Below are 14834 nucleotides of genomic sequence, written 5' to 3' on the forward strand. Positions count from 1 at the left end.
TAACTGTGACTCTAAGAGGGTGTGTGAAGGTCTGTGTCGTGGAAGGCAGAGGCATGGAGTAAATTCTCCCAGTCCACTTCCTCCTCTGATGTAACTGGCTCTGGCAAGCTCTATCTTTGGCTTCCACCGTGTTTTTCCTCACAAAGGGCAGTTTCTTTTGGCTGTTGAAGTGTAGATAAGACTCCTGGGAGCTCCCTGCCCAGGGGGATGGCAGGGTCTTCCCGCTCAGGAGAGCCCACATGGAACCCTGGCACTCCAAGCAGTGCCATCTGCAACCTGCCAGCAGTTTTGCCCTGCTCCATCTCAAATGGGGCTTGAAATTTCTGGCTGGGCCAGGAGGAAGGAAGTGGCTTTACCACTCAGCTTTGTGTCTGCTCATGAGCCCTGTATGGGCTGAGGAAGTCAGAGGAGATTTCAGATTTAGGTATTGGAATCAAGCATTATTTCTGGTGCATTTTTTTTAAAAACAATGAGCCATTCTGTACTAAAAATAGCTTTTGAAGGGTATGAAAGGATCTTACAAGAGCCCCTAAGAAGATCATCCGAGCCAGCTCCAAGGCATGACGAGACCAATATAATCTCACGTGTCTAGTGCTTTAAGGACACCTGACTTGGTTCGGGTTTGATCCTTACCTGTAAAACCTAGCATCTGGAATAATGACCTTGGTGGTGCTCTTTAGCCCTATCAATTCACAGCACTGGTGAAATGGCACATCTCCGCTAGTGCACCGTCTTGTTTTCTTGGACCTGGTTTCTGATGGAATCCTCAGTGGATGCGGCAGTGGTCTAGGAGTGAACGTGGTTACTCAGCCCGTGCTGGGTTGGACGATGGGGAAGCTATCACTTGCTCTTCACTTGAATTACCTGCCATTATAACTGGACCCAATCAAGAAATGCTCTAGGCAATTAAGAGTTATATGGCATGGGAGACTCTAGAAAGGGCAAACACAAATTTGATTATGTTTAAGGATGCTTCTAAACACGGCTAAACAACTAAGGAGACATGAAAACAAAATGCAATTGGTCGCTCTTGATAACAACAGACATTGGGACCATAGGGGAAGTTTGAACGCAGCTTCATATTTGAAGATGTTCTTCTATCACTATTAAATTGGTTAAGGATGAAATTAGTGTCATGGTCATGTAACAGCAGCTCATTGTTTTGGATAAAGTAATATAGTGTCTGAAACTTTATAGGGTGTATACTACATATGTATTTATTATGCATGATAAAATATATAGAACATGTATTTGGAGAAGGATGAAGCAAATGTCATGTTCGCCGTGGGTGAATGTGTATACATGTGTGAGTTCTAATCTTCTGTAAACTTGAAGTATTTTGAATAGAAAGTGTCATCAGGTCTGTGTTACATCGTGGGTTATCCATCCACCAGTCCCTTCATCTCGGTTGGTTCACCCATCGGTGTGGAGTTACTTGCTCCTGTTGTATGACTGGGGCTTACTTCCTCCTTTCTCCTCTCTTCTCTGAAGACAGTGTCAGCATCCTGCCTGTGAGTGATCTGGAGATATGAGGGTATAGGGTTGACTGACAGAGGTCCTCCTTCTTGTGTCCTGCCTGGGTCCTGTGTCTGGAGAGAGTTTTGAGCAAAAGCAGAGGTGCTAACATCTGTTGAGTTCATCTGCAGTGGCACAGACTCTGGTAGGTTCCCATTTTACAAATGAAGGTATGGGATGTATGCTGTTTGTAAATGACAGAAGGGGAAGATGCAGGAGCAGTGATTTCCAGTCCTCATTCCTATCCACTACTCACGGGCCCCCAGTTGGGAGCTGCACTCCAATTCCCCGGACAGCACTTTCTACAGTGGGGCTTGGACATTACTGGATAGGTTTGGTTGGTTGGTTGGTTTCAGCCTCTTTATCCAGCTAACCCCAGGTCAGTTCCACCCATCACCCATGTCTCCTCCCAGCATCCCTTGAAGAGGAAGTCTAATGGATTTGCTTCAGTCTTGTCTTTCTGTGTACATACATTGTCCACTTGGGGTGGCCATGATAGCCTCACAGGAAGTAAACAGGCGGGGCTCAGCCACATTCACCCCCTCCCTGCACTGGCTTGCAGTGGAAGGGTAGCAGGAACAGTCCCTGAGAGTCCCTGTGGAGTCAATTGGGATACTCCTGACCAGAGTCCTCTGGGGAAGTAGGACAGAAGCATGAGGAGGAGGAGCAGGATACAACTCTGATCTGTAACGCTCTCGCCATCCTTACTCAGCCTGGGAAACATCTGGTGCTCTGGGCATTGGAATTCCTGCTTTCTTTATGGCTTTCATGGTACACCACTGAATATTCTTGACATACCATGGAAACAGGCAAATATAGACATAAGTATGTACACGCATGCATACATACATAAATACATGTTTACCATGGAGACAACCACTTCTGAAGAACAGTCACCAGGAAGGCTGTCTTTTTACTGAAAGCCTTCAGTTTTGTGTATTATAAAAAAATAGAGACATACACGCCAGCATTGGTTTATTATGTAGCAAAAGTACAAGTTTGCGATGCAAAGGGACATGTAGATGAGGTTTAGATGTAAAAATAGAAAAAAAATGTGCACAGACAGATTGGAATACAATCTTAAGAATCACTAGGAAGGGAAGTGTTCCCAGCTCCATGTCATGAGGACAGACATGGCTGCGGCAGCTCTATTCACATGGATTCTGAATGACAATCAGAAGATATTCCTTATCTACGAAGAGAGGGGGACAAAATTAATTCACCCTAGAAATTACATGCAATCAACGAACATTTCAGCTAGTCTGCATTTGTCTTCAACACTCTGCATGGACCTCCTGTAGATCTATGGCCACACACCCCAAGGTTGGCCCTAGAAATTCTATTTTTATTGGCATACCTGTGTCTGAGGCATAGATAATATTTTTTGTTAGAGTGTAGCCATGGTGAAGACAGAGCTATAGAGAAAGCTTTGGTTGAGGGTAATTTCTAATTGGGCAGATGTGCTATGAGAATTTCATTCTAGACTAGATTTGAAAACAAGACTACATAGTCATTCAATGAGCCTAAATAGTCTCCCTACATCTTTATTGCCTGGAAAGAGGACATTTCTGCTACTCTCTGATAAGCCTCTGTGCTAAGCTCACTGAAAAGATAACTATCTAGATTTTTGATTAAAACTAATAAATGCATGGGCAAAACTGAACACATTCAAAAGTGAAGTAGTTATGTTGTAAAGTTGAACTTTTTTTTTTCAAGTCCTGGGCTTGAACTCAGGGTCTGAGCACTGTCCTTGGGTTTTCTTAAGGCTACTGCTCTACCACTTCAGCCATAGAACCACTTCTGGCTTTTTTTTATGTATGTGGTACCAAGGAATTGAACCCGGGTCTTCATGCATGCTAGGCAAACAAAAAGTTGAACTTTCCAGATTCAGATGTGGATTTTTTTGGAGGATCTGTGGTTTGAACTCTTGGCCTCATGCTTGCTAGCCAGGTGCTATGCCATGGGCTCATAGCACAGGACCTTTTGTGTACTAGTTATTTTTGGGACAGAGCCTTGCTTCCCATCTAGGCAGGGTTGCTGGGTCCATGTACCTGGAGTGTTGGCAGGCATCATTATGACCAGCTTCTGTTGAGACAGAGTCTTCTGAACTTTTCTACTCAGGCTCACCTAGAACCACAGTTTTTCCTTCTCACCCTCTGTTTAGCTAGGATGCCAGGCACACATCCAACTATATGTTGAGAACGGATCTAACTTTTCTGCTTGGATGGCCTCCAACTTTAGTTCTATTATTCTCAGTCTACTAGGTTGTTAGAAGTACAGTCTATGAGCTACCAGCAGCTGGCTTAAACATCTTCACTTTTAATTCAAAGAATATTGTTTCATAGTTTTTGCTAAAATCTATGCTCCCATTGTTTTATTTTTTTGCATTTTTTATAGTAATTAGTAAAAGGGTTACATGATATTTGCCAGATAGAAGGTGCATTAATTCACATACATTGACACCCTTTCACATGTCTTGGTACCCATTACCCTCCCCCCCCACACCTCCCACCCGTCTTGGTTTTCCCCCCTTCCCTATCAAATTTCAAATAACCAAATACAAATAAATTCAATATATCAGATAACAAAGTGAGATGCTATAACAATATGAGATACCCAAGGGACAGCAAAGGAGATGAGAGACAACATAGTACATTAAGGAAATGAGGATTTTTAACCAGCAAAGGAGAATAATGCTGCAAATGTGAAATGAAATGCCAAATTACCTGGAGCTACCATGATTTCATGCTTCTTTGATCTGATCCTAAGAAAGGTGAGGTCGTTCTGAGGATCAATGTCACGGACTGTGCTCTTGGCTTTCATCGTGAGCTGATGAAGAAGGCCTGCATATTGAACTGTGGTGGAGTTGTCCAGGGTTGTGCGGATTGGAATGCCTAGTGTGAGATTTAATTGGGAGTTAGTTATTTTTTTTACTACAAAAGAAAATGCACATTATACAAATATTGGAAGGCACTGATAATTGTGAAGAAGAAAATGCTACCATAGATAGGATCACTGGTATTCATTTTAGTTTATTTCCTTACATTCTCTCTATCTCTACACGAATTCTATTTAAGTGTGCAGTTAAGTGCTTTATCAGTAAAGAAACATTAAGCATATATTGTTAACGTTCAGGAGTTTAGACCATTTGCCATGTAACAGAATGGATCTACTGGATACGCAGTGGAAACGGCTCAGTAAAACTACATTGATAGATTTAACTTTTTCTTCATCTAAGTTAGATAATCCAAAAATTTTTTTTGTTTTTTTTTCCCAGTCCTGGGGCTTGAACTCAGGGCCTGGGCACTGTCCTCAGACACATGTTGCTAATGCAAGGCTAATGTTTTACCACTTGAGTCACAGTGTCACTTCCAGCTTTTTTCTGAGTTTGCGGTACTGAGGAATCGAACCCAGGGCTTTGTGCTTCCTAGGAAAGAACTCTACTACTTAGGCTATTCTCCCAGCCCCAAGTTGTCTTTTTGATAATATCATCATACTATTTTAAATCTCTGCATCCTTTGCTTTTTAAAAATGGCTATAGTATAGTATAATTCATCCTATTGTTGATAATTTTTATAGCTAATAATATAGTAAACAGTTCTGTTCAGGAAACATTTGGAAACTGTTCCTTGAATAATATTTCAGTTCATGTTTTGGGTTATTTTTTTTGGTGCTGGTCCTAGAACTTGAACTCAGGATCTGGGTCCTGTCCTAGAGCTTCTTTTTCCGCAGGTAAAGCACTCTACCACTAGTGAAATTAGAGCTCCGTTTCTGGCTTTTGAAGGGTAGTTTATTGGGGATAGGTGCCCCATGAACTTTCCTGCCTGAGCTAACTTCAAACCACAATCCTCAGAGCTCATCCACAATACTCAGGTTTGAGCAGCTAGGATCGCAAACATGAGCCACCATTCCTGGCTTTCATGTGTTTAATTTTAAAATTGTTATTATAAAAGTGATGTACAGAGGGGGATTAGCATTGCATAAGTTGCATTTCTTTTTGGACAATGTCACCCCTTACTCTCCAAGTTTTTCCCTCCCTTTGTGTATTTTTTTTTGTTTGTCATGGGACTTGAACTCTGGGCCTTGGTGCTGTCCCTGAGCTCTTCAGCTCAAGGCTACTGCCCTATCTCTTGAGCCACAGCAGCCACTTCCTGTTTTCTAGTGGTTAACTGGAGATAACTCATGGTCTTTAGTGCCTGGGCTGGCTTTGAACTGCAATTCTCAGATCTCAGCCTCCTGAGTAGCTAGGATTACAGGTGGGAGCCACCACTCCCAGCTATCATGTATTTTTATATAACATACTTCTCCAAGCATCTTATCTCCGGAAAATCTTTGAACCATTTGGTCTCTGACAATTGGTTAGTCTTCTCTGAAACCAGAAATGTAAAGGCATTAGCGCTACCTACATTTCAGAGCACATCAAAATTTATTTTCAAAATTTCTTCCTAACTCCTCACATAGTATTTTGCAACCCTTCCATTTTATGTTAGCAGCACATGGTAATGAAGACAGTCTAGTTTTTCAGTACATTATTTGATTTGTACTGAACTTTCATTTGTCCCTGAACTTTTTTAGCTCAATGTTAGTGCTCTATTACTTGAGCCATAGCCCACTTCTGGCCTTCTGGTGGTTAACTGGAGGTTAAAATCTCATGAACTTTCCTGCTTAGCCTGGCTTCAAACCATGATCCTCAGATCTCAGCCTTCTAAGTAGCTAGGATTATAGGTATAAGCCACCTCCACCTGGCAGGAGACCATCTATATTGACTTTGAAGCAGCCTAATATCTTTTGAAAAGCTACTATTTCAAGAATAAGTCTTGCTAAACAGTAGCAGGAAAACATTTACAAGGAAACCTATGATAGACAAGTTATTATAGAAAATTGGTGACTGTTACGGTATTATATAAAGCTGTACATTTTTTTTTGTCCATTATGGGGCTTGAACTCTAGACCTGGGCATTGTGCCCTGAGCTCTTTCAGCTCAAAGCTCAAGACTAGTGCTCAAGACTGAGCCCAGAACCACTAAAACAGTTAATTTTTTTTGGCTAGTTTTTCCACAAAAGACAGTTGTCTTTCACACCTGATGAAAGATCACACAGCACAGATTTTTAAACAGTAGTAATCAGAAATGCAGTAGGCACTCAACCTTTGAGGAGAACTTTTGACAAATAGTTTTATTTTGCATCCTAAATAGTGACTACCTATGAAGTAAGCATTGTTCAATGTCAAGACAAGAAATACAACTAAAATAAATTATTCAAAATGGAGATGACAAGATTATGAATCAGATGTTCAGGCCTACTTAGTCTGTCGTTTCATGAACCACACCAATAAATAAGCCAGCTGGCCTTTCTGAATAATAAGTGCACATTATGGAAACTCATATTAGGCTTATAAACCTCGGTAGGTTTGTATGTACACCACTGACAAATGAATATAAACAATCTGGAGATACTGAGTTTTGATACAAGATAATAAGAAACAACTTATTTAAGGAGTAATTTCAGTACAAAATTCACCCATTTCCTTACTTGGAAGTGACCACTGCTCCTTGTTTCTTAGACATGCCTCCAGAGATACGCTAGTTCAGTTCAAGAATCTGTGTGTTTGTGTTTATGCTCTTTATTTTAACGGCGTCATTATTCTGTACCACATGCTTTCCCCTTAATACCCTCAGGAAATTGAGTCAGTACATGTAAAGCGAGGTCAGGCATGTTGATGACTGGGTAGCCATCTACTGACTATCCATTCAGTGATATGCAGCTAATACGTGCACTAGGCATTCTGAGATTTTGACTTTCACAAACAAGGCTGCCGAGTATGTCCTTGTGATGTCATTTCACATATGTATATATGTGAAATAGAGCTCTTAGAACAAAGAATATGTGCATTTTAAAATTATATATTGACAACTTTATGGTACTACTTTAAAATATGACTATATGATACTGGAAATCTGGTATTTGTTATTTCAACTTGTCATCTTCAACTGTACATTTGTGTTTTGTTTGATAGATTGCATTTCAAAATAAAAGGAATTGGCTGGATGGCTGACAAAATCTAATGAAATTCAAATGGGGGATTGTTAGAAATGTCAAGAATATTTAAAATTAAGGGCCTACAGAAATAAGGCTTATACACAGATGAATATAGGACAGATATGACTGCCTGGGATATAGACATTTATATTCGCCACTATCTAGTGTAACGATAAGTGTTGCAATAGTGTAAAGTGAATGGTTTTATAAATGGGAAATCACTTCTTACAAAGACTCTAAAGAACTACATCATTCAGCATTGACAAGTGGTAAGTCAACTTGATTGTTATGCCTAGGCAGCCGATGCTTTAGTAACAGTGAAATCAGAAGACCAATGGTTAATATGACATATGATGATATATATAAAAGGAAAAAAAACATAGCCATCCTACCTAACCACAAAGACCATCTGAAAATATGTTGAAATGATTTGCTATAATTAGTAGACTAAAACTACTAGCAGAGAACAAGAAAACCCAACCACCACCTTAGTTAAATATTTTTAGTACTGGCTTTCCCAAGATTTGGAAAGCTGCATAGCTGAACTATAATAAATGACACTTTCATCCAAAATTGAGTAGGCTGTTGAGATTGAATATTTTATTACATTTTGGTCACATAACTTATTCCATATGTCATTAATAAACATCTATGTCATATACTCTGGTTATTAATATTCTGACTATAAAAAGCCCCTCATTTATATTTTGGAGAAAAAGGTTTTGACTTTCAGGTAAAAATTTGAGTATCCAGTAACTTTGAGAACTGCCCTGAATCTTAACATAGTCTTATCCTAGTAAAGGTTAATGAAAAGTTAATGGGTATTAAAAATAGTATTTTGTTACTTTCAGATAAGAAAGGTTTTAATGGAGAAACCTCAAGAAAATATAGTGAAAAGTCACTTTGAATGCCACTACTCAGAGATCATGACAACATACCCTTTCCTTATTTTAAGTGTGTGTGCGCTTGCTGTAGGACTGATAAAACAGCTGGCTTTAGCTTCATTCCATGCTTTCTCATCTGAGCAGTTCATTAATATCCTCCAAATATTCACCAACATTCAAAATAGTCATGGTCATCAAGTTAACAGTACATGGTTAATTTAAAAACTGCCTACTATCCAAATAAATTTTCTGATTTGACTGTTTATTATTATTGGATATGATACCATAGTGAATATTCGATCTTAATCTTCACCCCCTCCTTATGAAAAGTTCTTAGGGGTGGAGTTACTGATCCAGGGTGAGGACATGTTTTAAGATATTCAGCATACACTGCCAGGGTTGTGTGCTTTTGACTATGATATTCCAATGAAGCATATTAGCTGTATTGGCTTGGCTGTCATGGGAGAATAAACCTTTATACTGGATAGACGTGACCCCCATATTTAAGTGCATCTGAACTTCAGAAGGTTACCTTATTTGGAAATAGATGTAATTAGTTACAATACATATTGGATTAGCATGGGCTCTAGTTCAGGAACTGTGGCTCTAGCAGACAGACACACAGACAGCGGAATGTCATGGGTCTTGGGGACAGACATGAACATTACAAGCTAAGGAGATTCAGGGACTGAGAAGAGCTACCAAAAGCTAGTAGCTAGAAGAATGGTCCCTCTCCAGATTCTTAAAAGACAATGACTCAATAATGTCAGAGCTTCAACTCTGACCTTTAGACTGAGAAAGAGGGGGAAAAAATCTCTTTTTTAAGCCACCAAGCACATGATAATTTTCTTTCTGCAGACACAGGAAGCTAACACGGAACCTCTGAAACTGTGTACATAGTTCACCACAGGGGCAAGGCAGTATATGCAAATCCTGAAAGCAAAATCAGCTTTGCCAGAGACACGCATTGGGGCTGGACCACTTACTGGAAATATTTTGCATAGCTCTTGACTAGCTTGTAAAAATGACCCCAGTCCTCTGATTATTTAAGTGGGGTGAATTTACTGTGGTCAATTCATTATCATCATTGGGCTATTGTTTATAAGACCAATCAAATTTGTTCTCTGGAAAAATCAATTAAATTCCCATATTCTTAGAATTAAGAAAGCATTGACTACTGTGCTTGACACTTGACAATGATCTCATTGAATCATCACAACCACCAAGAAAATAGGTGATTTTCTATCCTTAATGGTAAGGGAATCAAATTTGTTTGTGGTTGCACAGTAAGTATTGATGGTGCATTATGCCAGGCACTGAGCTGGTAACAAACCAATTCTATGGCTACACTATGATTTACGTGATGCAGCTACTCTTATTTCAACTAATGTTCTGGAATTTCTGACACCTCTTGCCCTTACAATTGCCTGAATTAGCAGTGGAACCAGTAGGAACCTTTAAGATGTTGCTACTGTAGCTGAGAACACATCAGCATGGCAGAGAAAATGCCAAGTGGATCCTTAGTAAGGATTGCGTAGTAGGAGAAATTTCTGGCAATGTATCATATTTCCTAGTTGGAGATGTATTGGCCCTTCTTATCTTACTCCCATGAAGACTATCCTATAAAGGATATAACAACAAATTCTCAAAGATCTTTTTTTTCTCTACTAAATAGCAAAGGAACAATGTCATCTAAAATGAAGACTGAAACTCAGTATTCTTTATAATGTTATCACAAAACCAAACATCCAAAACTGATATTCTCCTTATCTTCATCATGATAGTTTTATTAGCACTCCTGAAAGAAAATTACCAAATTTTTAAAAGTTGATAATCTATGTTTCTTAAGAATATAAATACATTTTAGACATCTTATTCATATTCATAGCCCTAATTCTTAGCAGAGTACTCTGAAATGTGACAGATACTCAACAGATGTTTGTGAAGTAAACGCTATGGATAAAATATACAGAATAGGCTTTTGATGTCAGATTCTAAGCTGTATGTCTAAAGAGCTGACACAACAGAGTTCTGATTGGCTCTGATGTGCCAGGAAGGCAGGCTGTGAAGTGTTTACCTTCTGCGTTTACCACCATAGTCCCAATAACCCCTTTATGGCTCTGGATCCTCTTCAGGGTTTCCTCCACCTCCGCCTGGAAGAGATCAGGGAACTAATTCACCGAAACAGTGATACCCACTCTCAACGGAACAAATCCGGGGAGACATGTATTCCCTTATCTGTTTAATTCATGGTAATGGGTACTATGTTCTTAGATTCTTAAAAGCCACACTGGAAATTGTCAAGTCCTACACACCAACCTATTGAAAGACACCACCTCTGCATAAGTTTGACAAGTCTCTGGCAAGCTTTGACAAGTTCCTGGGCTTGAACTCTTGTAGAGACAGGGAGCTTGCTGTCCCACAAGAATTTATTACGTGTTGTGTCTTGACTAGAAAAATATTTTTTACATTTTCAAGAAATTTATCCTGAATCATCTTTTAGCCATGGATATTTTGTATTTACAAAAATTTCTATGTTATGGTCCTTTGAATATTTAGACTCAACATTGAGTTCTTCCTGTCTAAAAGTGGCCTTTCATGAAAAATTCTGTTTTCATTATGACCTAGATGGGGGTTCATTAATTTGAAAACAACATACCTGGGGATTTCCTTTTCATAATTATAGCTTCACTCTCCATGTAAGCTAAACCTCCAACCACACGTGATTATGTTGGTTCTTAAATTCATTTATCTGAATGAATATTTCGTGTTCACCCTATTGTCACAGTTTTCTTATTCTCCTAGAAGTGCCCAAATCAAGAATAATCTCTCCTAAACCTGCATATTTGATTGAACAATCAATCGTTATTCTCAATTTAAACAGGCGTCTGCGCTCTCTTTAGGAGGACTTAAATGTTTTTTTTTTTTTCATGCACCATATCCCTAAGGCGAGCAGTCACTTTAGTTAAAAGATGCGCCAAATGCAGGCATAGCAGTGTAACCTCTTTCCACCACCTGGTAGGATTTCGGGAATTGATGCATTAGATTCATCCTTCTTCCATTAATAAATACTGTGTATTTTAACTAGCATGTCCTTTAAGTTAATTCATTGTGAAAAGCTTAAATAAGTATAAAGGAAGTGGTTATCACTGCTAATAGAATTTGTCATAAATAATAAGTGACTATAAAAATAAAATGAAGAAAGAACATGTTATTAAAAATTCCACTGGAATAAAAGTCTTGAGTTTGAAATCTGTTCTTCAGGTGAAAACTGGAAATGACAGTATTAAGGACCTAATAGTAGCAAAAGCTTTTTGTCCCACATACAGTCTAAACAAAACAAAACAAAACAAACAAAAAGGAACGGGTTGTGTGCATGATATGGAGAATTCTGTTTTCACTCTGGTATTTCTGCATTCCTTTTTGGGAAACTGCACTTAAGCATAACAGCTGTGCTGGGGGATCAACCTGCTACATTTCTGCTCATCCACAAGACAGGGTCCACCACTCCTTGCAACCAAGTTCTGCTGCTGACCTCGTCATTTCTCTCTCAACACTGTTCTCCCGGCCCCATCCTTCTCTTCTGATTCTCCAGTCCTTCCAGTACGATTTCTTCCTGGCCTGTGTTCACCCCCTTTCCTTTCTTAAAAGAGGACCCCTTTACTTGCTTCTGCTCTTGAAGGAGGAGCGGTCCATCCTACCTCTTAGCTTCTTTCCAAAGTCCTTTCTCCTGATCACCTTTCCTCTTCCCTGCCTCCCTCCCTCTCCCTCCATTGCTCTCCCCATTCCATTGCTTTCTCTGTTCATTTTCGCCCCTGTACTTTGCCAAGTTTGCTGGTTTCCACGACTTCTCATTCTCCTCAGCATCCGTCATCCATTCCACCTCTCCTCTTTCTCTGCTTCACCCACCCACCACTCCTCTTTCTCTTCATCCATCCACTTCTCCTCTTTATACAATCACCTCTCTTCTTCACCACCTCTCCTCTTTCTCCTCTTCATCCACCACCTCACCTCTTTCTCCTCTTCATCCACCCACCTCTCCTCTTTCTCTTCTTCACCTACCCACCTCTCCTCTTCATCCACCCAACTCTCCTCCTCATCCACCACCTCTCCCCTGTCTCCTCCTCATCCACCACCTCTCCCCTGTCTCCTCCTCATCCACCCATCTCTCCCCTGTCTCCTCCTCATCCACCACCTCTCCCCTGTCTCCTCCTCATCCACCACCTCTCCTCATCCACCACCTCTCCCCTGTCTCCTCCTCATCCACCCACCTCTCCCCTGTCTCCTCCTCATCCACCACCTCTCCTCCTCATCCACCACCTCTCCGCTGTCTCTTCCTCATCCACCACCTCTCCCCTGTGTCTGCCTCATCCACCACCTCTCCTCCTCATCCACCACCTCTCCTCCTCATCCACCACCTCTCCCCTGTCTCCTCCTCATCCACCACCTCTCCCCTGACTCCTCCTCATCCACCCACCTCTCCCCTGTCTCCTCCTCATCCACCACCTCTCCCCCTCATCCACCACCTCTCCCCTGTCTCCCCCTCATCCACCACCTCTCCTCCTCATCCACCACCTCTCCCCCGTCTCCTCCTCATCCACCACCTCTCCTCCTCATCCACCACCTCTCCCCTGTCTCCTCCTCATCCACCACCTCTCCCCTGACTCCTCCTCATCCACCACCTCTCCCCTGTCTCCCCCTCATCCACCACCTCTCCCCCGTCTCCTCATCCACCACCTCTCCCCCCCCCGTCTCCTCCTCATCCACCACCTCTCCTCCTCATCCACCACCTCTCCCCCGTCTCCCCCTCATCCACCACCTCTCCCCCGTCTCCTCCTCATCCACCACCTCTCCTCCTCATCCACCACCTCTCCTCCTCATCCACCACCTCTCCCCCGTCTCCCCCTCATCCACCACCTCTCCCCCGTCTCCCCCTCATCCACCACCTCTCCTCCTCATCCACCACCTCTTCTCCTCATCCACCACCTCTCCCCCGTCTCCCCCTCATCCACCACCTCTCCCCCGTCTCCCCCTCATCCACCACCTCTCCCGTCTCCTCCTCATCCACCACCTCTCCTCCTCATCCACCACCTCTCCCCCCCCCGTCTCCTCCTCATCCACCACCTCTCCTCCTCATCCACCACCTCTCCCCCGTCTCCCCCTCATCCACCACCTCTCCCCCGTCTCCTCCTCATCCACCACCTCTCCTCCTCATCCACCACCTCTCCTCCTCATCCACCACCTCTCCCCCGTCTCCCCCTCATCCACCACCTCTCCTCCTCATCCACCACCTCTTCTCCTCATCCACCACCTCTCCCCCGTCTCCCCCTCATCCACCACCTCTCCCCCGTCTCCCCCTCATCCACCACCTCTCCCGTCTCCTCCTCATCCACCACCTCTCCTCCTCATCCACCACCTCTCCCGTCTCCCCCTCATCCACCACCTCTCCCCCTCATCCACCACCTCTCCTCCTCATCCACCACCTCTCCCGTCTCCCCCTCATCCACCACCTCTCCTCCTCATCCACCACCTCTCCTCCTCATCCACCACCTCTCCCGTCTCCCCCTCATCCACCACCTCTCCTCCTCATCCACCACCTCTCCCGTCTCCCCCTCATCCACCCACCTCTCCTCCTCATCCACCACCTCTCCGCCGTCTCCCCCTCATCCACCACCTCTCCCCCGTCTCCCCCTCATCCACCACCTCTCCCCCGTCTCCCCCTCATCCACCACCTCTCCCCCGTCTCCCCCTCATCCACCACCTCTCCCCCGTCTCCCCCTCATCCACCACCTCTCCCCCGTCTCCTCCTCATCCACCACCTCTCCTCCTCATCCACCACCTCTCCAGTCTCCCCCTCATCCACCACCTCTCCCCCGTCTCCCCCTCATCCACCACCTCTCCCCCGTCTCCCCCTCATCCACCACCTCTCCCCCGTCTCCCCCTCATCCACCACCTCTCCCCCGTCTCCTCCCCATCCACCACCTCTCCTCCTCATCCACCACCTCTCCAGTCTCCCCCTCATCCACCCACCTCTCCTCCTCATCCACCACCTCTCCCCCGTCTCCTCATCCACCTCCTCTCCCCTCTCTCCCCCTCATCCATCCACCTTTCCCCTTTCTCCCCATCCCCCCTTTCCTCAATTGTCATCCCCCACATCACTGCTCTGGCTAGCTGGACATCTCCGCTCTCCCTGGTCCCCCTGTCGCTCCCCCAAGAATGTTCTCGGGGCGCCGGATCGGCCCCGGCCCCCGGAGCCCTGGCAGCGGACGCTGGCCCCGGAGGCAGAGCTTTACCATGGCGAGGCCGGCAGGCAGCGGAGACCCGGGGCTCTCGACAGCGCCGCGGCCCCCGGGAATGGCAGCAACGCTTCCCCCGTTGCTAGGCGACCGCGCAGGAA

General features: G+C 43.6%; 1 protein-coding gene across 1 annotated transcript; it reads right to left on the minus strand.

Annotated features, from left to right (window-relative positions):
* Nucleotides 1-2473: 2473 nt before the first annotated feature.
* Dynlrb2 (dynein light chain roadblock-type 2) lies at nt 2474-14816 on the minus strand. The gene is made up of 4 exons (XM_090357245.1): nt 14731-14816; nt 10515-10590; nt 4242-4409; nt 2474-2707 (listed from the first exon to the last, which is right to left on the minus strand). Exons 1-4 carry the CDS (start codon nt 14731-14733, stop codon nt 2664-2666), a joined length of 291 nt encoding a protein of 96 aa, XP_090213371.1. The 5' UTR covers nt 14734-14816; the 3' UTR covers nt 2474-2663.
* Nucleotides 14817-14834: the final 18 nt, after the last annotated feature.

This window comes from Megascapheus bottae, chromosome 24, assembly GCF_031878675.1.
Source record: "Megascapheus bottae isolate mThoBot1 chromosome 24, mThoBot2.hap1, whole genome shotgun sequence".
NCBI classification, from domain to species: Eukaryota; Metazoa; Chordata; class Mammalia; order Rodentia; family Geomyidae; genus Megascapheus; species Megascapheus bottae.